The 21,386-nt window shown below is 43.0% G+C and overlaps 1 protein-coding gene and 1 pseudogene across 3 annotated transcripts in view; one reads left to right on the top strand and one right to left on the bottom strand.

The window, feature by feature from the left end:
* Nucleotides 1–21,386, bottom strand: part of RSPRY1 (ring finger and SPRY domain containing 1) — a 45,389-nt gene that overhangs the window by 1,404 nt on the left and 22,599 nt on the right. For 2 of the 3 annotated variants that reach the window (XM_032854400.1, XM_032854401.1), the window contains exons 7-14: nucleotides 19,632–19,698; nucleotides 19,091–19,222; nucleotides 18,086–18,201; nucleotides 16,833–16,976; nucleotides 11,471–11,582; nucleotides 8,752–8,854; nucleotides 8,264–8,416; nucleotides 3,353–3,457 (exon numbers count right to left, since the gene is read on the bottom strand). In XM_032854400.1, the coding sequence (XP_032710291.1) occupies nucleotides 3,353–3,457; nucleotides 8,264–8,416; nucleotides 8,752–8,854; nucleotides 11,471–11,582; nucleotides 16,833–16,976; nucleotides 18,086–18,201; nucleotides 19,091–19,222; nucleotides 19,632–19,698 (932 nt within the window). Of the gene's footprint in view, nucleotides 1–3,352; nucleotides 3,458–4,014; nucleotides 4,053–8,263; nucleotides 8,417–8,751; nucleotides 8,855–11,470; nucleotides 11,583–16,832; nucleotides 16,977–18,085; nucleotides 18,202–19,090; nucleotides 19,223–19,631; nucleotides 19,699–21,386 lie in introns of those variants that run through there. The other variant, XM_032854402.1, reaches the window with a different exon arrangement.
* LOC116865842 lies at nucleotides 2,130–2,633 on the top strand (annotated as a pseudogene).

Raw genomic sequence — 21,386 nt, forward strand, 5'->3', positions numbered from 1 at the left:
AAAAGGCAAACCGCCAATGTGCCTACTCAATCTGAAATATTAACAAGTTCGTTCAGTGAAAGGGTAATCATTACACGTGGTTAAAAAAGGAACTAAATATACAAACCAACAATGAGTCTCCCTCCCATTTCTGATTCCCCATTTCCTCTTCTGAGGAATAAGTAAAAAGTTCAAGTACATTCTTCCAAAAAGTTTGTATATACACAGCAAAAACTTACAGATGTGTATATATGGGTAGAGACACAACTTATTTTCCCAGACAGCTAGCCATTTATCCCAATATTAAACAGTCCATTTTGCACTGCAGAACTGACACAAGGCCTTTACATGTTAAATTCTCATTTGTATGTAGTTAGTTCCATTTCTGGGTTTCTATTCTGTTCCACTGTTCTGTCATTCTTTTCATATACTGGGAGTAAACTATAAGTCTTTATTTTAATATATCTTAAGATGTGGTAGATAGGGTGGGTCCCCACCATAACTCTTCTCTTTCAGAATTTTCTTGCCTTATATCACATAAACTTTTAAATTGGCATTTCTATTTCTAGGGGAAAAAAAAGGTTGAGCCAAATTAAGTTGGTTTAGGGAAAATTGTCACCTTTACAGCACTGAGAGGTCTTCTAAGAACAGACCCATTTATTCAAGCCTCGTATTGCATTCTTTAGTAGCTTACAAGTTTTCTTCTTGTAGGCACCACATATCTCTTGATATGTATTCTTAGCCTTTTTTTTCCCCCCTAAAGTTTTTATTTACTCATTTAAGTAATCTCTACACAACAACCCCAAGATCAAAAGTTGCATGCTCCACCAACTGAGCCAGCCACGTGGCCCTGGTCTGGAGAAGTTTATATAGAATCTATCTATTCCCTGAAAGTCTGAAAGAATTAATCTGAAACCATCTGGTCTTAGTGTTTTTGCTGGGGATTGGCGGGGGGGAGGGAGAGGGAACAGTGCAAGTGCAAATGTAGCTTTGATAATCATCTCAATTTTTTCTATGGCAACAGGAATACTTAGATTGTCCATCTCTTCCCAGGGTCAGCTCAAGTCATTCAATTTATCCAAATTTCCTTTTTCCTCCTCCCCCTCATTAAAATTGTTGTTGCTGCTGAAAGTTGAGCTAAATTCTCTTACAACTCTTTAAATTTCCTCTTCCAATTATCTGTTATGGAGACTGCTCATACTTAAGATACCTGGTTCTAAGTTTTTAGATTTCGGCCCCCATTCCTGAACATTTATTGTGTCCAAAACCACTGAGAAGGGCCAGAAAGCTCAAAGATGAGTAAGACCAGATACTGCTCTTTGGGACCTTAACAACCTCCCAGAAACAAAGATCAAAAAGGGCGCTGAGATATCCATTCTTTAAACTTTGCATCTGCCTGTGAGGCTCTAATGACTGAAACCTTTAAAGGCGCTTAACTGAGAATTCTGGGCTACAGAGTTGCTGCTAAGTGACTCCAGCCACAGCTGGAGTCACTGTGCCTTTCTTTCAGAAGAGAAACTGGTACAGCAAAGGGTGACATGAGATACACTGCCTGCACTTCCCTTAACAGCCAATTAGCTAACCGTGCATTGTAAAAATCAGCAGAGCAGAGTCAAAGGCCCAGGCTGAGCCATGTCTTAAGGTGACAAACTGGGGTCCATCCCTACAGGCTCTGGACCCCCAGGAGACCCGGTGGCTAAAGCTCTATCAAATATAAAAGGTTGCGGGGGAGAACAGGGCAGAATAAGGGATATGAGGAGTTACAGGGAGTTGGTCCAGAACATCAGCCTGGGTACGGCTCATCCAGTCAGCCCACATGGGCCAAGTCAGGGCCAGCACACCGCCCGGCTCCTCTTCCCATTTCCAACCTCAGCTGGGAGGCCTTCTTGGGGGCCACTGTACTTGTTGCTCTTGCTGGTGTTTGGAAACTCTTCTGTAGGATCCAGGTTGCCCTCTGGTTCCTCTCATATAGCTGAAACTTGGTTAGATGAGAGGGAGGCACTGCCTTCTTAATGGTTAGGAGGGTAAATTGCACATAAGGCGGCTATAAAAATAAAACTAAAAGGGATTTCCCAAGACGCTCATAAATAGTATTAAAGCATTTACATTTTGTGAGGTAAAAACATATTAAAAACAGTACAGAGTCCTTTTACGAAGATGGCGCCGAAAGCTAAGAAGGAAGCCCCTGCCCCTCCCAAAGCCGAAGCCAAAGCAAAGGCTTTGAAGGCCAAGAAAGCAGTGCTGAAAGGCGTCCACAGTCACAAAAAAAAAGAAGATCCGCATGTCACCTACGTTCCGACGACCCAAGACTCTGCGGCTCCGAAGGCAGCCCAAATACCCTCGAAAGAGCGCCCCCAGGAGAAACAAGCTTGATCACTATGCCATCATCAAGTTCCCCCTGACTACTGAGTCAGCCATGAAGAAAATAGAAGACAACAACACACTTGTGTTCATTGTGGATGTCAAGGCCAACAAGCACCAGATCAAACAGGCTGTGAAGAAGCTCTATGACATTGATGTAGCCATCAGGCCTGATGGAGAGAAGGCGGCATACGTTCGGCTGGCCCCTGACTATGATGCTTTGGATGTTGCCAACAAAATTGGGATCATCTAAACTGAGTCCAGCTGGCTAAATCTAAATACAGTTTTTTCATGATAAAAACAAAAAACAAACAAACAAACAAAACAATACTGAGTAAACAAAATAAAAACAGAGGCTTTTCATCAAGCAGCTTCAGGTACTTTCTAGAAGACAGCCATTCACTACCTGGCAAATCAATTTCTGATTCAGCCCACTTTGTATATAATCAACTTTAATGAACAGCTAAGGAACTAGAAACACTGTGCAGGGTCCAAGGGCAGGCAGCCCCAGGATGGGCCACAGAGACATGCGGATTACTTTGAGCTGAAAACAATCAAGGTCCGAGAGAGACTCTGACCTCCCTGCAACTGCCTAAAAAGAATTTAAATAGAGGACCTGTTACCAGGAAGAGTTATTAGCACACTAAGAAACTTACCTGCATAACTGGGCAAACTTTGTTTTCCAAACATCCCCTCTCTCATCTTCCTGCTAATGGCTTTCCTCCCCTTTTGACTCCCAGACCCCTACCCTTTCCTTAGTTTATGAAGACTATATATATACCTCATTTTGCTTGTCGCTGGAGTTTTGTGTCTGTGTGGATTCCCCATAAGTACTAACTAAATTTTATTTTCTCCTGTTAATCTGTATCATATAAATTTAATTCTGACTCCAATTTGAGGAACCCTGGACAGCGCAAAATTCCTTCTTCCCCAACAACTATAAAAGCATTTCTAGAATAGGATGAAATTTTGCCTAATGTAATACACAAAAGAAATGACCAAACCCTCTCACCTGTGTCCACATGGCTTCAGTTGTGTGTCTGCTACTTCATCACAACACAGGGAGCAGCAGTTTTCCCGGATACTGACTTGCTTCAACAGAGCAAGACGCCTGTGCCTGAGTAGAAAATGTAGTTTGAAACTTATCTGGTCAACAAATACATGGACCTATTAGCAGTGATGCATATTAAATGCTTTGAAAATACTCTGTTCATGTGAAGTATACTACGTATTCCTTAAGCTTTGTCCAGTAAGTTTCTCATACATGCATCTCATTTCAACCTTACAGTGATTTTCTACAGTACAGAATGACAAAGGCAGGATCATTCCCATTTTACAGACAAAGGCATAGTTCATGGAAATGATTTGCATAAGGTCACACACATGGGAAAAAGATTCAGGACTCAAATTCAAATCTTTTGATTCTCAGGCTAGTACAGTTTTATTTTACCAGCAAATTTTCACTTTTAAGTCCTACATCTCTGAGAGTTTGATGAAAAGCAGTGGAGACTTTTCCAAGAAAATGCACATACACAAGTTCTCATACAATTTCAAGGTGTTGGGATGCCTGGGTGGCTCTGTTAGTTAAGCGGGTAAGCATCTGCCTTTGGCTCATGTAGTGATCTCAGGCTCCTGGGATCCTCCCACATCAGCAGGGAATCTGCTTGTCCTTCTGCCTGCCATCCCCCTGCTTGTGCTCTCATGCTCTCTCTCTGACAAATAAATAAAATCTTTAAAAATAAAACAATTTCAAAGTGTTTATTGCTAGTCTAGCGCAGAATCTTCTGACTAGACGGTTAGAATCCTTGCATCATACTTTGACTCCGTTTGATGTGGAAAAGCAGACAGAACTGCTTTGCTGAAAGTACAACCCCGATGCCTGGGCAAGAGAAACTTGAAACATTCACTGTTCACCTTGGGCCAAAGCCCGGAGATGCAGCAGTGAAGAGAGGACTAAGAACATATCCCTACCTTCAGAGAGCTTACACTCCAGTGAAGGGAGACTAGAAAGAAACTAGGTGAAAGAGTAAAATATATAGAATTTTAAGTGCTGATGAGCAGTATGAACAAAAAGCAGGGAGAAGGATAAGGTAGTTTGTACAGGAGGGGCAGGGAGATACCATTTTAAATACGGCAGCCACGGAAGGTGACATTTAAGACAGGAAGGGTGTGAGGGAATGAGACCTGTGGATATCTGGAGAGACACCATTTGTGATACTGTGACTTATAATAAATATATATTTGGTCTTCATCTGGGTTCCTGGCACAGAGGTCCTAAAACCCTGGAAATTTCCCGAGACAAGAGCAACACAGTTCTTTTGTTATGTTAATCAGCCACCTTAAAAAAGCCCCTAGTTAACCTAAGTTTTGGGCTGGTTGTCAAGGGAACCAACCTTGTAATTAGTGGGTTGGTTCACTCCTAATTTCACTCCTCCCCCCCACCTCCCAGGAGGGCAGAGGGGCTGGAGATTGAGTTCAATCACTAATGACAAATGTTCTCAACAATCTCATCTTCATAATGAAGCCACCATAAAAAACCAAAAGGGGAGGGTTTGAAAATCTTCAGGATTGGTGAACATGTGGAGCTTTCGGGAGAATGGTCCATTCAAAGAACATGGAGGCTCCTTGCCCCTTCCCACATGCCTTGCCTCTGTATGGCTTCCATCTGTTCTTTATTATATTCTTTTATTGTAAACTAGTAAGTAAACTATTTTCCTAAGTTCTGTGAGCCACTCTAGCAAATTAATCAAACCTAATGAGGGAATCATGGGAACTTCCAATTTAGACATAATCAGAAGCACTGTAAAATCTGAACTGACAACTGGCATTCGAAGTGAGGGCAGAGGGCAGCCTTGCAGGACTGACCACTTAACCGGTGGGATGTGACACTATCTCCAGGTAGACGGTGTTGGAATCGAGCTAATTGCTTGCTGGTGTTGGACAACACACACCAGCCCATTCTGGAAGCAAGAAGAGCAAGTGCCAAAGGCCCTGAGGCTATAATGGATCTGGTACGTTTCAGGAACAGCAAGGAGGCCAGGGTGGCTGGAAAAAGAGCATGAACAAATGGGCGAGGACAGGAGATAAAATCAGAGAGTAAGGGAGAGGACAGGACAAATTGCGTACAGCCTCCTAGGTCACTGTAAAGATTTAAGCTTTCATCGTAAGTGGAATGAGAAGTCACTAGAGTCTTCTGAGCAGGGAAGAGCATGATCTGATCTAAGCTGTAACAAAATCCTTCTGGAGGCTGTGTTGAATAGATCGAAGGGGGCCCAGGCAGGAACAGGAAACCAGCTAAAGGGCAGGGCAAAAATAATCCAGGTGGGAAATGATGGCAGCTTGGACTATGGTGGCAGCAGTGAAGGTGATAAGCAGCAGTTGGATTTGGGATGTATTCTGAAGGCACAGCTCCCAGGGTGTGCTGAGGGACAGGACGCAGGAATAGCAGAAAGTAAGGTGTCAAAGACACTCTGGGATTCCGGCCAGGGAACCTGGAATGACAATGGAGTTAATAACACATGAAGGAAGCTTGCAGGTCTCCTACATCCTGGCGTGAGTGGATGACTATTGTTGCTGAGAAGTGGGGATATGGTGCTTCACTGTGCTCTTCTTGTTTTCTTTTGTGGGTATTTGAAGTTTCACATAACAAAAAGGTTAACAAGGGGAAAAAAGAATAAATGAAGGAAAAGCATGAGAGAGAGAAAGAGAGTACATACAATATAGAACAATTTACAAGATTCCAGATAGTCACAGGGCCTTGATCTGCCAGGAAACCAGAAAGGAATATATTCCAATGAGTAAACGAATAACAAGCTGAAGAGAAGCTTCTGGAGCACACGCTGAGGATATTAATGGCACAGAAAACGGTCTCAGGAATATCCACACCTAATGTCACAACACGTAATGTGGGGCAACTGGAATGTTAAAGGGGTGCAAGGTAGCAGCAGGCGGCTTCTGCGGCCTGGAGGAGACCCCTCCTTCAGCCTCCCCTGACTCCCATGTTGGTGTCACTGTCAGAGCAGGGCAATGTAAGCTCGCCCTCGACTGCAGCTCCCTCTTGCTCGGGGCAGGCTGCACCTGGGGCCAAGCTGACAGAGAACAACGAGACTACGGAGAAGCTGCCCATAAAATTAGACTTTTTACCGGGTGACGCCTACTGCCATCTGACCTTTGCAAAGTTTAATTCTACAGGGGCGGTTCCCTAAATGCTGGAGCAGTGTGAACTGAGGACGGCCGCCAGCGGAACTGCTGGGGCCTGCCCTCCCCTCTCAGGGTGTATGTCAAAAGGCAGGCCGATTGCTGGGCTACATCCAAGCAGACAGGTTAAGCAAAAAAAAAAGAACAAGGTATGACAGACAAGTGAGGTATTCAGACCATCACCAAGAAGAGTTTAAAGTTCAGAATCTCTGTCAGGACCAAGACAAGTTGAAGGGGAGTTCCAGGAATGACCCTCCGGTCCCTGAGCTGGTATGTAAGTGGCCCTTCTGTTCCTTCAATATTATAGAGGTTCCACTGTCACAGGCAATGCTGCTGGGTCACCATGTGACATTTTCTGGTTCATCTGGAAACTGCTGAGCCGCTTTTCAGCCTTGAGACACTGAATCCAAGGTGAAGCACAGCCCAGAAGGGCTGTTTACAGACCTGCTTTTTCAGACAAAACAGGAGTGAGGATTGTAACAGTATGTTACAGATACCTTCAGGGGCATGACGGCCCAACCCTGGCTACACCATGGCCTTTGTGATCTCTGTGAGTGCTGAAGCAATCTCTGTCACTGATATAACATGTGTGGCATTAGTAGCAGGAACTCTCTTCCTCATACAGGCCCAGAAAGCAGCTCTGTTAAAATCAAAAATGATAACCTTTGGCTCATATCGTGAAACAAGCTTCAAATTGAGGTCATTGCCAGCAAGCTGCTGGAGTCTTTCCCAGCTTAAGGAACAGATCATGTCATCTCATAAGGGAGAAAAGCAGGTATTCATCCAAGGAGATAATTAATGCCAATCACAGTTTCTGGCAAAGAAGGGCTATGAAATTTTACCCACGACAGGTAAAATTCACTGTCCTAAGGACTATAAAACAGTGTCGGCATCTTTGCCATGTGGCTAAACCCAAAAAGAAATATGTTTCATTAAATCCCAAAGTTAAAAGCGCATTAAAAGATGTACTTGATTTCCTGATATTTAGCATTTTTCACTGACATTCAGGTAAAGTTAGTTGGAGGGGCTTGTTCGTGTATGTGCATGTGTTATATTGTCTGATTTTTATACCGATGTTACTTAGCTCATAAAAATTATTTGGAAGTGCTCTTTCTTTCTGGGTTCTGTAACTTTTTTTCTTTTTTCTGGTGCAAAAAGGTGAATTTATTAAAGCAGGGGGCAGGAGGAACTGCTCGCCTGGGATTGTGAGGAGCAACTGATTGTGTAACATTTTCTAAAAAATTCATTTACTAGAGAGAGACCTACCACAGAGGGAGAATGAGAGGGAGAAGCATTACTCCCCACTGAGCAGGGAGCCCGGCATGGGGTTCAATCCCGGGACCGTGGAATCATGACTTGAGGCAAAGGCAGCCGCTTAACCAACTGGGCCACGCAGGTACCCTGAGGGTTCTGTAACATTTTAAATAGTAATTTATCTGTTACTTAAAAATTTGGTGGAAATCTCCTGTGAAACCAGCCGGATCTGGTATTTTTTGGGACTTACCCCTTATTTTTTGTTTCAATTAATTTTATAATAATAACTGGTTTGTTTATATTTCTTCCGAGATTTCTTTGAGTAATTTTTATTTCCTAGGAGGTCATCCATTTTACTCAAGTTTTCAAAATTATTTATAAAAAGCTGAAAAAAGTCTCTCAAGGAACTGCTGTTTCAGCTTCCCATGAGAGGCACGTGAAAGTCTGCAGACAGCCTAAGCAGATTCCTTACCTTGGCAAAATGATTTTCTCTTCAGCTGTGAGGAAGGCGTAGTCATTAAAAGTGCTAAATTTCATAGATGGTGGATATTTGAATGGTTTTGCTCCAAAATTGAACTCACATTGTTGATATGACATGAAACTAGCTGCAGCAAAAAATCCAGACCTACAAATAAAAACAAGGACAGAGGTCAAGAGAATTCATGAAAACAGAATAAAGCTCATACACAAAGTGGCTTTAAGATGTTGTACCCTAGCAGAAAAGAAGGGTAACAGATTTTGTTTACTAACCTAGACAGCACTGTAACCCTGACAATATCCTGCCCTCATCTTCCTATATCAAACTTCAAGACAGATGCAGGTATGATCAAATGGGCCCCCAATGACTCGAAATAAAATGATTTCTCATCACAACTGACCACATAAATAGAAAAAGTCTTCTTCTGGAGAAAAGTGAATTCCATGAATCTACCAAATTTTTGACTGAGGAAAGCTACTTACACAGTAGATGAAAAAACTTGCTTCTCAGGAGGCAGCTGGTTGCCGTTTAAAAAGAAGATCATTTGCTTTTCATTCAAGTCTAACAGAAATCCCACTGTGTCTCCTAGTGGATAAAGTGGAACATTGTTAGGGTAAGGGTGTGCACCACGGCCAGAGTTCTGCTCAGTGTCTCAAGGGTTAATTATGTCACTGTATTAAATCTGCATCTGTAGCTACGTACTAACACATTCATCCTCCTTGCTTTTTCTGCAGCTGATCTAATATTTTAATGTACCATGAAGAAGAAAATGCTGCTAATTAATCAATTGTAAGCTGCATCCCAATTTCGAGGATGTTAAAATGTGGGAAAATGTGCATTTTGGGATCAGTGAAATATGGCAAGGTCAAAATACTGTGCTTCCTTGCCTCTCTAGTGAGTTTTAACTCCTAGAGGTAACAACTGTCCAAAAGCAGGTCATATACATACATACATATATACACACATACATACATATAAAAAACCATTCATCTTCACTCAAAGTTTTTTGCTTTTTCTTTCAAGTTTTTTTTTTTTTTTTTAAGATTTTATTTATTTATTGGAAAGAGAGAGACAGCAAGAGAGGGAACACAAGCTAGGGGAGCGGGAGAGTGAAAAGCAGGCTCTCCCACTGAGCAAAGAGCCCGATGTGGGGGCTTGATTCCAGGACCCTGGGATCATGACCTGAGCCAAAGACGTTTAATGACTGAGCCACCCAGGTGCCCCAGTTTTTGCTTTTTCAACTGTCAAAGGTAAGCACATGAAATTACACAGTGATGATAAGGAATATGGATACTCAAAGCTGGTGGAGGAGAATTTGCCAATAGATGGCAAAAGCTATGAAGTCCTGTATCCCCCAGGCAGAAGAGTTTCCCTTCCAGGGGTTTATCCTGGGAGACCAGAATGGCTTATTATATTATTTCATATAGTTAAAAAAAAAAAAATGTAACTCTCCAACCTCTCGGGGCACTGGCTGGTATAGTTCAATGATATAATGGGCTATTGAAAAAGCTATTAAAAATAATGTTATTTTGGGGTGCCTGGGTAGCTCAGTCAGTTAAGTATCTGCCTTCGGCTCTGGCCATGATCTCAGGGTCCTGGGATCGAGCCCTGCATCAGGCTCCTGGCTCAGCAGAGAGCCTGCTTCTCACTTTCCCTCTACCACTTCCCCTGCTTATGCTCTTTTCTCTCTCTCAAATAAATGAATAAAATCTTTTTAAAAAATGTTATTTAATAACCTGAAAAGCTGCTCAAGGCATATAACAACAGCAAAAAATACAGATGCCGAATTTTAAATGTTTAAAAAAGATTACAAGGGATTTTCATTTTGCTTTTCTCCCCCATTTTCCAAAGTTTTATGCTAAACATATTATTTCAGTAATCCTTCCGAAAATTATTAAAAACACAAATGAGGCAATCTTTGCCGACAGTGCCTCTATCTTATGGTCTGCTAAAGGGAGAGGTTTTATGTTCCCTTAACAACCTGCCAGCTGTTAAAAGGAGGGCTTATATTGGCTTTTCCAGTTTTCTCTTTTCCCACACTGTCAACGGAGTTAATTAAATGGAGCCATCCCCTCACAGCAGTGGCCAGATTCCTGTTCTTTTAGCATGTCTGAAAATTCAGTTGACATCTATAATGCTAATCAGGGCAGGAAACCAAGAGATGCTTGGAGAAGGAGCTCAGTTCTCTGCCCTGTATTGTTCAAAGCTGGGAGTAAAATCTTTCCAGAGGCTCCATCCCTACTACATGGCTCTACATCCTCAAACAAAGTAGGGCCACCAGAAGGCCCCCCAAGAATATCATCCTCCAGGGCAATGGTGCCATAGCAGGGGGGTTTTCACTGTATTTAGTTGGGGGTAAAAAGACTCAATAATTTAAGCCCTTTAACAAACTGCATGGCTCTAACTTTGCTGCTTGAATCTTTCCTTAATAAATGTTTTCATGGGTCTAAGGTCTTGGACGGAATGAACACTGACGGGGGCAAAAGAGATCATAAGGTAAATTGATAAGATATACTCCTGCCAAAATCCTAGAGCCATGATGAGAGTCCTGACAGCACATGACCCCTTCAGCATTCCAAGCTTGATGTCTGGAGAACGCAAGCTGGGCAGGTATATTTGAGGCTGAAAGTGCTCAAGTGCTCCTTAAAAGCTGCTCTAGAGGGGACCAGAATGTGGCCACTAAAGAGTGCCTGTTCCTATCTTGCTCTGAAAACTCCTCATTTTACTGGCATTACAATGTCAGCATCTTCAGTATCTCCCTGGATGCTGATTCAAGCATGTTCCCAGGGGGCACCTGGCTGGCTCGGTCCGTGGAATGTGCTACACTTGATCCTGGCGTTGTGAGTTTGAGGAAACTAGAATTCATATTTATCTTTTTTTTTAAGATTTTATTTGAGAGAGTGTGTGAGAGAGAGAGAGAGTGCACAAGCGGGGGGTGGGGGGCAGGGGAAGAGGGAGAAGCAGACTCCCTGTCTAGCAGGGAGGCCTGAAATGATTTTGCTAAAGGAAGGGCCCCACCAGAAGTGAACTTATCAGGAAGAATAATGCTCACATCCACGACAGGGAATACAAAGGCTCATATCCCTTTACACATCACATCTTTGTCCATTAAAATATTTTAAGGCCTAACATCACAGATGCCTCATCATAATCAGATGTCTTCACCTGGTTGATAAATTCATGACAGAGAGGAATGAATACCTTCTTTCCAGCACGGGTGTAGGTGAGGCTTACTTCTGGCATTGTACCAAATCAGCTGCCGGCAGCCATCGTAAGCACAGGAGTATTCGTCGTCCCCAATGCCGTAGCCTTCCTGGAGGGAGACAGGGCCCAGAAGATTAGCAAGCTCTGCCTGCTGTTTTCTGGGAAAAGACAGTGTGTCTTTTGTAACCATCAACCTGGTGGCTGGAATCTGAAGCTTTCTCGATGAAGGGAGTCTATGGTTCTTGGAAGATACCAAAATTCTGACCTCAAGGCCTGGTTCTCTGTGACTAGATAATGACTTCACCAACAAGTATCTCCCAGGTTTCACATGTGTTAGTTCACTGAATCCTCACTAACCACTTTGAGACTGGTGGCATGATACTACATTTTAAGAAGAAATAGAGGGTTCAAAGGTCCGAGAGGTCAACCATGTTGCCCAGTGGCAAATCATTACTCAGAAAGTCACGTCTGGATGCTGGAATCTTCTGATTCCAAGACTGGTGCTTTCCACTTCATTGCAGCTGGGCAAACGTCTCTCTTGCATGTAGTAGACTGCATAACAACCACATGCTCAGAAACTTCAACAGTGGAGACAAGAGAAAGGTTATAGTGGACGATGGACTAATAGCTATCCTGAGGTGAGCTCAACTGGAGCATCATTTAGGTCCGTGGCAGCTCCTTTTATTACTTACTGCCTTTTTAACGATTTCAGTTATTTTACAGTTAAAACATGGATGGGATCTTAAGAAAATATTTTATTAATTTTTAATTAATAAATTATTATTAAATCCTTAATTAATTAAAGATTTTATTAATTTATTTGAAGGAGAATGAGTAAGAGAGAGCACAAGCCAGGGGAGAGGCAGAGAGAGAGGGAGAAGCAGCCTCCCCACTGAGCAGGGAGCCTGACATGGGGCTTGATCCCAGGACCCTGGGATCATGACCTGATTCAAAGACATACGCTTAACTGACTAAGCCACCAGGAGCGCCTATTTTAAGTGCTTGTGAAAAAACAGAAGAACCATGTAGATCAGATAGCTGTTATCTTTAAAGGTCAATAGTGAAAGATTCTTAGTGGAAAAAAGGTTTGAAAATATGGGCCAAATCCAAGTAAGATCTCAGGTTTTGGTGATGGTTTGCTTGTTTTATGGGGATAAACAATGCAGTGGAGATCGAATCCACCTCTTTTTTTTTTTTTTTAAAGTAGGGTCTGTGCCCAACGTGGGGCTTGAACTTATGACCCTGAGATTAAGAATCACATGCTCTGTCAGCTGAGCCAGCCAGGTGCCCCAGTGAGGAGATCAACTGGAGAAAAGACTCAAACACATTCCTTGACTACTTAAGACTACAATATAATGAATTCTGTGAGTGTTCTCCAAAGTGAGGCTTCTGAACTAGCTGTTCTGAATGCACTACTCAGACTATTCAAGAGTTAAATAAACTTGCATCTACTTGTCTTCAGGCAGAGAAGAAATTCATCAATCTACTAGAAACAACACCTTGCTATTGCCTCCTTTCAAAACCTATTGTAAAAAACTTATTTTTTATTTTATGGGTTTTGGGCATAGGCAAAGGCAAGCAATTCTTTTCTACCTTCACTTTCTAATGTCCTACAAAATCCTCGATGGAACAATGGAAAGAAATTCCTAGAAGATTCCTAGCGACAAGAGCTGGTTAAGAGCAGACTTTACCACGCAATGTCTTCCATCCTGGGATGAATTTCACAGTACAGCAACATTGTGGGACAAACATGGAACTCTAATAATTTCAACCACAGATCAACTCTACAGACTAAGATGTAGGTCTTCTGCCAAGCAGAGACGTACTTTAAAAATCCCTTTGAGATGACATCTCAGAGAGCAATCTAGATGTACCCTCTGTCAACCTGAAAACATTCCTAGCAGGACTAACTATGGTTTTCATTGATTGAGACAGGTAAATGAGACAACAGGGTAGCTAGCTTAGCACTTGGAGTGATCATTTTGATCTACCTGTTTATGGTCATGTATATTTTAGTAATGAAAACATTATTAAAAACAAAGAAACTTCTTTTAAAAATTTTTGAAGATTTTGTTTATTTGAGAGAAAGAGAGAGAGTGAGAGAGAGCATGAGAGGCGAGAAGGTCAGAGGGAGAAGCAGACTCCCCACAGAGCCGGGATCCCGATGCAGGCCTCGATCCCAGGACTTCGGGATCATGACCTGAGCTGAAGGTGGTCGCCTAAACCAACTGAGCCACCCAAGTGCCCAAAACAAAGGAAGTTTTATCCATAACTTGTCACTTAGGAAATATTCGGAATCATTTCTCATGTGGTGAACACCATCCTTTTTTCTACTGTCCAGCATTCTAACCCCCTCTGGTTTTAGGGAGTGTAATGAAGATACAGTGTCCTGCTTCCTGCTCTGGAGGTGGAGGGGTAGGATGTAGGCTTGGCCAACTGGACCCTTCCAGCAGACACCCAGGGTGGTCTGAGTGACCCCACATGGAGTGATGGTGAGGGACTTGTGGGAGAGGTGTTGGCATCCTGGCCCCTAAAACACTGGCTATTGTATTTCTTGTCTCTTGACTCTTGGATGTTGCCTTGGTGCCCGTTTGCTTCTAAACCCCTCAAGACTCTGGGAGTTCCTAACAGGCTTCCAAGTTATTCCCCTTTTCTGTTTAAGATAGCAGAGTCATTTTCTCCAAGGCAAGGGGCTACAACAAGGGAAGGAGCATGGGTTATTTTGACCAGGGTTTGGATTCTTCTCCACCCCTTGGGGGCTAGGTGACAATGGGTAAGTCTGTAAATTAATTTGTCAGAACCTTACTCTCCTCATCTTTAAATGGGAGAATAATACCTTCCCAAATTCTTGAGAAGATTAGAGACAGTATGTGAAAGATCTGTCACATGGTAGATGCTTACGAAAAGGCAAAAGATATTTTAGATAACTCAAAATGTACCTTAAGGATTTGCTTTACCGAAACCTCCATAAAAATATACAACACAGTAAGACAAAATATTCTTTAAGGTGACCTGAACAAGGGCTATCCTTAAGCTTCTTATTTTAAATTCTTTTTTTTTTTCCTTAAGATTCTTAAAATTTATTCACTGGAGAGAGAGACAGAGCACAAGCAGGGGTGGGCGGGGAGAGAGATAGAGAGCACAAGCAGGGGAGGAGGCAGAGGGAGAAGCAGACTCCTTACTGAGCAGGAGCCCGATGCAGGACTCCATCTCGGGACCCTGGGATCATGACCTGAGCCAAAGGCAAACACTTAACCATCTAAGCCACCCAGCCACCCCTAAGCTTCTCATTTTAATGCTTGATCTCTGAGCCCAACACTTTGATCATCCTTTCAAAACCAAAGCCTAAGCAATAAGAGTTAAAACAAGAGGCTATGTGGATGGACTTGAAGTCTTCAAAAAATTGGGTGTATCTACTGATGAGTTATTCCATAAAACCACACCCTGTCTGTACAAGCAAAAAGATTCAGAATTACCAGAACAATGTCCATTTGAAGCAAAGTTTTAAGTTTGGCAACATGATTACAATCCTACATTTGGGAAAGGAGATCTCAGACTTCACTGATTTCTAACAGGGAATCAACCAGTACTTGGATCAGGGGAAAAAATGTTATTCATTACTTAAAGAAAGAAATTAAAAGTCTACTAAACAATTCAGAGGACAGGAAAACAGATTTTAAGCCTCTTAATTTGAGGAGCCGAAGTTTTTGCAACTATTGGGAGAAATCAGTTTAATCCACCAGAAAAAATGATCCAGCTTCACCAGTTATTAAAATAAAATGTTTCTGATATTCAGAATCAGATATACTACATCTAGATCTGTGGTGTGTTTGCTAGCAAATGAAGAGAAACAAATGCTGTATCAAAGCCTTCCCCCTAAAGGAATCCATCTTTCTTCTAGTTCTGGAGCAATTTTTTACATCCAAAGGAGGAGGCTCGCTAATTCTCTGAGATTTTTCCCATTTTCAAATGTGAAGAAAACAACTACTGTAGAACAGGAAGGAGCCTGAATTCTAATCTGAGATTCTTTAGGTCCCTCTTTTAGGCTCAGTTTTCTCATTCGGGAAATGGAAATTATGACCGTAAACACTGTGGTGGGAATCGGGTGATTGGCTCTAAAATGACAATGCTCTGGAAATAAAGATTTTTTCCCCCCAAGTCCTAAAAAAACTGTCTTCAGGACATCCTTTGGGGCAGGCTGTCAGGGAAACTGATACCACCTGCTTTAAATCAGGGCCCAAGGTGAGAACTAAGAGACTAACTGGCATTGTTCTCCAGACCCATGTACTTCTGACTTCATGGTGCCACAATTGAGCCCCACGCTTCCAGGTTTTACTTAAGGTCCAGTCAATGAGGAGGCCCTTCATCAGGGAAAGTTCCCAAAGAAAGCAGTTGTAGATGGGGTCTAGTTTTCTGTCCTGGACAAGAATCTGACCTCTCTACTGGCCCTCTTCCTCCAATTGTCTCTCCAGCAAGGAGTTTAGCAAAACACCATGCACAATTCTAAGACATTATACAGCCTCACTGAAAGGGGTCCTTTCAAACTACACTCCTAGCAGGGAAGCTCAGTTTGGTTCACTTCTAAAACCCATCCATATGGGAGACTGGTGTTTAGATGAACAAAATAATCCAAGGGGTTTTCCCAGTTCAAAGGGTAAAAATCCTATGTCCATAAAAGATTCCAGATCAAAACTGAATTCCAAACAGCTTAAAATTGGAATAACTCAAGAAAGCTGTTCAGGCTGGGCATCTGAAGGGTATAAATTAGCAAGAAATCAACATCTGTAGGAAAGGGAGGAACCCCAGCCTCGGACACGCAAGTAGTGGTAGCCAAATCCTGCTTCCTCTAGCGGGTTTCATCTTCCCTCTTTACATGACAGCTTTCTACAACAGAAGATAAATGCTAAATATTGAAAACAAATGTGCCCACTAGTTATAAAGTAAAAATCAAGTAAAAGAAGTCAAGCCAACATTTAGTATTTTATGAAAGGAAGAGATTTCCTACAAAGTTCTTAGAGCTTACATGAGAGGTAAAAGGCATCACGGGTTCCAGTATAAAAACTGAGCCAGAGATCTGGCTGGGCTGGAGGAGAGCCTACAAAGACAAAGGACACATCCAACACCCAACCTCGAGGTGCAAATTTAAAACTCAAGGCAGGGAAAAAAACCCAAGGGACAATTTCCCTTGCGTCTTCCTATTTCAGTGCCAGCTGAGCAAACCCCTGTGAGGGGTCTGGCAGCATTTGGTCCAGCCCAAGAAGCGATCATCGTGCAAACCTCTCCAGAGAATTTGTGTCCTCCACCCACTCTCCAAAAAACTGCTGTTGTCCCTGTTTACGCCGTTCTCTAGGGTACTCACATGATTGAGAAATTTGCTGTCTCGTGTGGCCCAGCCGATCTGCATGACCCCAGAAGTGATCACGGTGACTTCGTAGTACCACACCCCCGCATCCACGCAGAAGGTGCAACGCACGCTTTCAAAAGAGGAGGCATCGCAGCGAGCCTGGCAGAACCAAAGCGTGCGACAGCCCACCATCAGTGCCTGAGACTGTGGAAGTTAGGTGAACACCCAGAGGTGGAATGTCTTTTTCCTTATCAAAGCTTCTGGTGGACGCTCGTTTCCTTCTCCGTGCATCCTCAGTGACACAAAGTGCAAAACAGAATGAAGCACACATATCTCTTTTGTAGCTTTACCTCTAGGGAGTTCTAACAGGGCTGGAAGGCCTCCAAGATGGCTGCAGTAAGCATTAACGAGGGCTACTTTTTGAAGTACCCTTCCCATAGAATCCTTTATGAATGCATCAACATGGCCTTAGCCTGCACTTGTTAGGATGCAGAGAGGGGAGCACACTGAAGGGTATAAGATGGGGCACCTAAAAATAACTGAAAGCAGAAAACTACGGCAGGCATTTGGCAATAACGTAAGATCAAAGAGCTGTCTACAGCCACTCTTCAAACAGCTCTTTAATCTTGACGTGTCTGGTGCCTGATGGTACCTTCCTGTACATAAGCAGCTTTCATCAACCTGCACCACCAAATCGGCAACATTTCCAACATAGAGGAGGAGGGGAAGCGCTAGCCAGAATATAACTGGTGGTGCAGGGATTCAAAAAGGAAGGGCCTCTTTTATAAACACTAGTCTTTGCACCTTTAGCTGAATAAAGAGGCAGAGATTGAAAACAGAAATAACTTAAATTGTCTATAGGGAACACACTGAGGGTTGCCAGAGGGGAGGTGGGGTGGAGGGAGACTGTATTAAATGGGTTGTGATGAGAACCAGTGTTGTGTGTAAGTGATGAATCACTAAATTCTACACCTGAAATTAATATTGTACTGTATGTTGACTGGAATTTAAATAAAAACTTGAAACTACAAAAAATTTCAAATTGTCAAATATTAACAGTGCTTACTATGTGTATGGCACCACGTGGGATATTAAGGAGTTAAACAACAGCGCAAACACCCTCTCCCTGCCACTTCCACCTCTACCCACTCTTGGAATATGACATAAACTTCCATCTACTCTGCAAGAAATGGCTCTTTGTTCAGAAACAGGGTGTGAAAATGAGAACAAGCTTTTTCCCCCGCATGTTCCGTCCATGAAAGCTTTACCTCCAAGCCGTGAGGTGAGATCTTCAGGTACTCGCTGACATCGTTGCTGTTCAGCATGGCCCTAATGCTATTCAAGTCCACTTTCTCATAGGTCAGCTGCCTACTGTCTTTTAAAACTGCAAAAGAAAAAGTGGTCATGTTTCTAAGGCAGGCTGCTGTGGGAAAAAACCTAGTGTCATCGTGGGCTGCCATTGCAGTTAAAAGTGGAGGTACCCAGAAATGGCAGAACAGGTAGGGAGACTGCAAACCTTGCCTTTCTGCTGTACGACCTAGCTGGGACAAGCTAGGATGGCACTGCCAGGTTTCTGCTCCTATTCCCTGTATTTGTTATTGTGCACGCAACAAAATGCACCTTCTACTTTTCTGGAATGATTCTGTCATGGGCACCACACAGGCTGTGCACAAAGCAACTCTCCGCAACGTTGTGGCAGGAGGAAGGGTACACACATCTGGCCGTGTCTTAGCACATGGGCTAACTGCGCTGGGGGAGTGAGGATTTAGTAGCAGGATAGTTTTAGTTCCAGCAGCCCTTGAGGAGATAAGGAAAAGCCACGAGCAGCCCTCTTGGTGTAGGAAAGATGTGTCTTGAGTTTTGAAGAGCCGTATCAGGACAGGGAGAAGAGTAAAGAGAGAGAACCCCAAGTGAGGGAAAGGCCTAGAGAGGTCAGGATGGCTGGGGCCTGCTTGCAAGAGAGTGAGGAGACAGTCTGTGTAGGGAAGAGCTGACTGGACATTGCCATCTGATTAACGGCCCGGATGCACCAGGAAGCGGGGTACAGTAAAAGTTTCTGAACAGGAGAGTGCTGAAATTAGAATTATGCCATATAATTTTCGTCTGGAGGGTCCCTAGAATTCTTTCCTGCTACAATACGGCCAACCGGCAATATCGGCCTTTTCAAGGAAAGTGTCACACTCACTATTACAAAATGAAGAACAGTGATCCTATATAAAGAATGGGTTTGGACATGGAAGCAGGAATTTTAACAAAGGACAACGCCTACTTACAGAGATTGTCTAAGCTCCACTGGGCACAGAAACCGACTTGACGCTTCAGATAATCAGGATCATCAGCCCAGGACTCCAAGGTGACGAGTCGGTCACTAATACTGGATTCAGAGATAGTCAATTTATTTTCACCTGTTGGGGAAGACAAGACAACTTGAATCAACCCTGAAAGAACTGGAGGATTTGCGGGGCAGGTAAGGGATAGGAAGGAGTGAGGAGAGGCCATCAGAAAACGTGGAAACTAGAATAATGACATAGTCCAAGAGCCTCAACTATTTTCTGGGAAGTAGCAATCTCATCACTAACTTTTTAGCCATAAAAAGTGAGTAACCATGGTCACAAATGTTGATTCTTGGGTGAGAAGACTCTTGGCTTCTGTCCCTGTTACATCTTACTGGCCGTGAGGCATCTATCCACATAAAAACAGAACAGGTGCATGTCTGATGAGGCTCAAAGCGTATGCTCATCCAGTAAGTAAGAAAAATAAGATTTTTAACAACCGATACAGAAGATCATTAGTGCAATAAGTCACTATACCTACTTGTCTGTGCAAACTTTTCCAGTGCGATAAGTGCAAAAAGCATGACTGTGGGGTGGGACTGTAACTTCTGAAAGACAATAAAAGATAAAAAACAAAAAGCAAAAACATCATTCCCCTGCAGAGGTGGCAAGTTAGCAATTTCCTCTTTGTACCCAGTATGTGCTAGATTTGTTGGAAGCAGTCAGAAAACTTTTACTCTTCTATGTCCTCAATTCTGTTTGCTAATACTGTTAGTAATGAGGAACCAAGATAGAGTCTCACAAAATCTCCTATTGTGTTTTGGAAATCACTGGGTCCATTGATAGGTATGCAGATTTCAAAAGTATTTTGTTAAAAGCACTATGTTATTCTACTTAGTAACATTTGTATTAGGGTTTTGCGAAATAAAACTATGCTCATTCTTACATTCATTTAAGCAAGCAAACAGAAACCTGTAATTGTAGCTAAGAATGACTTTTATTCAGAGCCCATAAAGGGTTACCCCAAACTCCAAAATGATAAATGATGAAAGGAACAACTAATGGCTTAGTTTTCAATCTGTTCTCTGAAAGGAACTGCACAAATGCTAATGGTGGGTGGGAGAGCGCTCTTCCAGTTCCAGTTAACTTCCCATCACAGGTGTTCCCATTTAAAGAAAGGTCTTCCTGCTTAACATCACACCTTCTCACAGCCATCCTTTCCCACAGCTCTTTAGGAACAAAGGAACTCAGAACATCCAATGATTCCTACTCCCTTCCCTGGGGCTCAAAGGTTCTGCAAAGCTCATATAACCACCAGCCCGCCCCGCAGTAAAGCCTGTTCAGCACTCTGCTTCTTGCCATACCCACTTTTCAATCTCTCTGTCTGGTTTTGCAGACCCAAGCCCTCCCCACGAAGCTGTCCAGGCCCATCCTCCGGTCTCTGAACACTGTCTCCTGATCAAACAGTTCTCTGTAATATTCCAGGAGCATGGCCATTCCTATCTCTGGGCTTCTGCTGGTGATGCCTTTAGCCAAGAAACCCAATTTTCCCTCCGGATGCAGGGACGAATCCTGACCTATGATGTGATCCCGCTGACAGCCCAAGTTCATGAGGAAGCCTGTTTCTCACAGCTCTCTCCGCTCTCACCATCCCTATCTTCCACCCCTCTCGGTCACCCTCTCAGAACTCTTATGGTACTTAGTCTGAAGGACACGATTTTGCCCTTAATCACATCCTGTCATAAAATGGAGGCTAAGTGGTTTGTCTGGGTAGGGTAGTTTTGTTCCCTCAGTCAATCAGGAAGATTCTTGAGGGCAGAGGACTGTTATACTACTTTTGTATCCCCACAGTGCTTGCTTAGCACAGTGGTGTGTATTTTAAGTACATATCATATAGGTACTGAGAAATAAGGTCTTTCAGTTGTTGAAGAAGGCCAGTGCTCACTAGGCCTGCAAAAGTAACTTTTACAAATACAGACCAGTCAAGTCTGCAGTTGGCCCGTGTGAGTGATCTGCCAGCACCACCTCAGCAAACCACGAGCTTCACAGACAATAGATCAAATACTCTATGGCAACAGTTAGAAGAGCAGTAGCCAGGGAGGGAGGGAAGGAGTAGAGATTTATAGACACTGGCAATCTGACCTGACAGTTTCCTGGCTGGGAATGCCATGTAATTTTGTTTCCACTGTGGAGGTCCCTACTACCATTTGGCAGACTCTAAGGACACACACAAAAGCCAGTCACAGTAGCTATCTTATGACTAAGTTTAAAACCAGACCAGCTGCTTTTGCTTGTA

The sequence above is a fragment of the Lontra canadensis genome, unplaced genomic scaffold, assembly GCF_010015895.1.
Source record: "Lontra canadensis isolate GAN:19392208 unplaced genomic scaffold, GSC_riverotter_1.0 scaffold8, whole genome shotgun sequence".
Lineage (NCBI taxonomy): Eukaryota > Metazoa > Chordata > Mammalia > Carnivora > Mustelidae > Lontra > Lontra canadensis.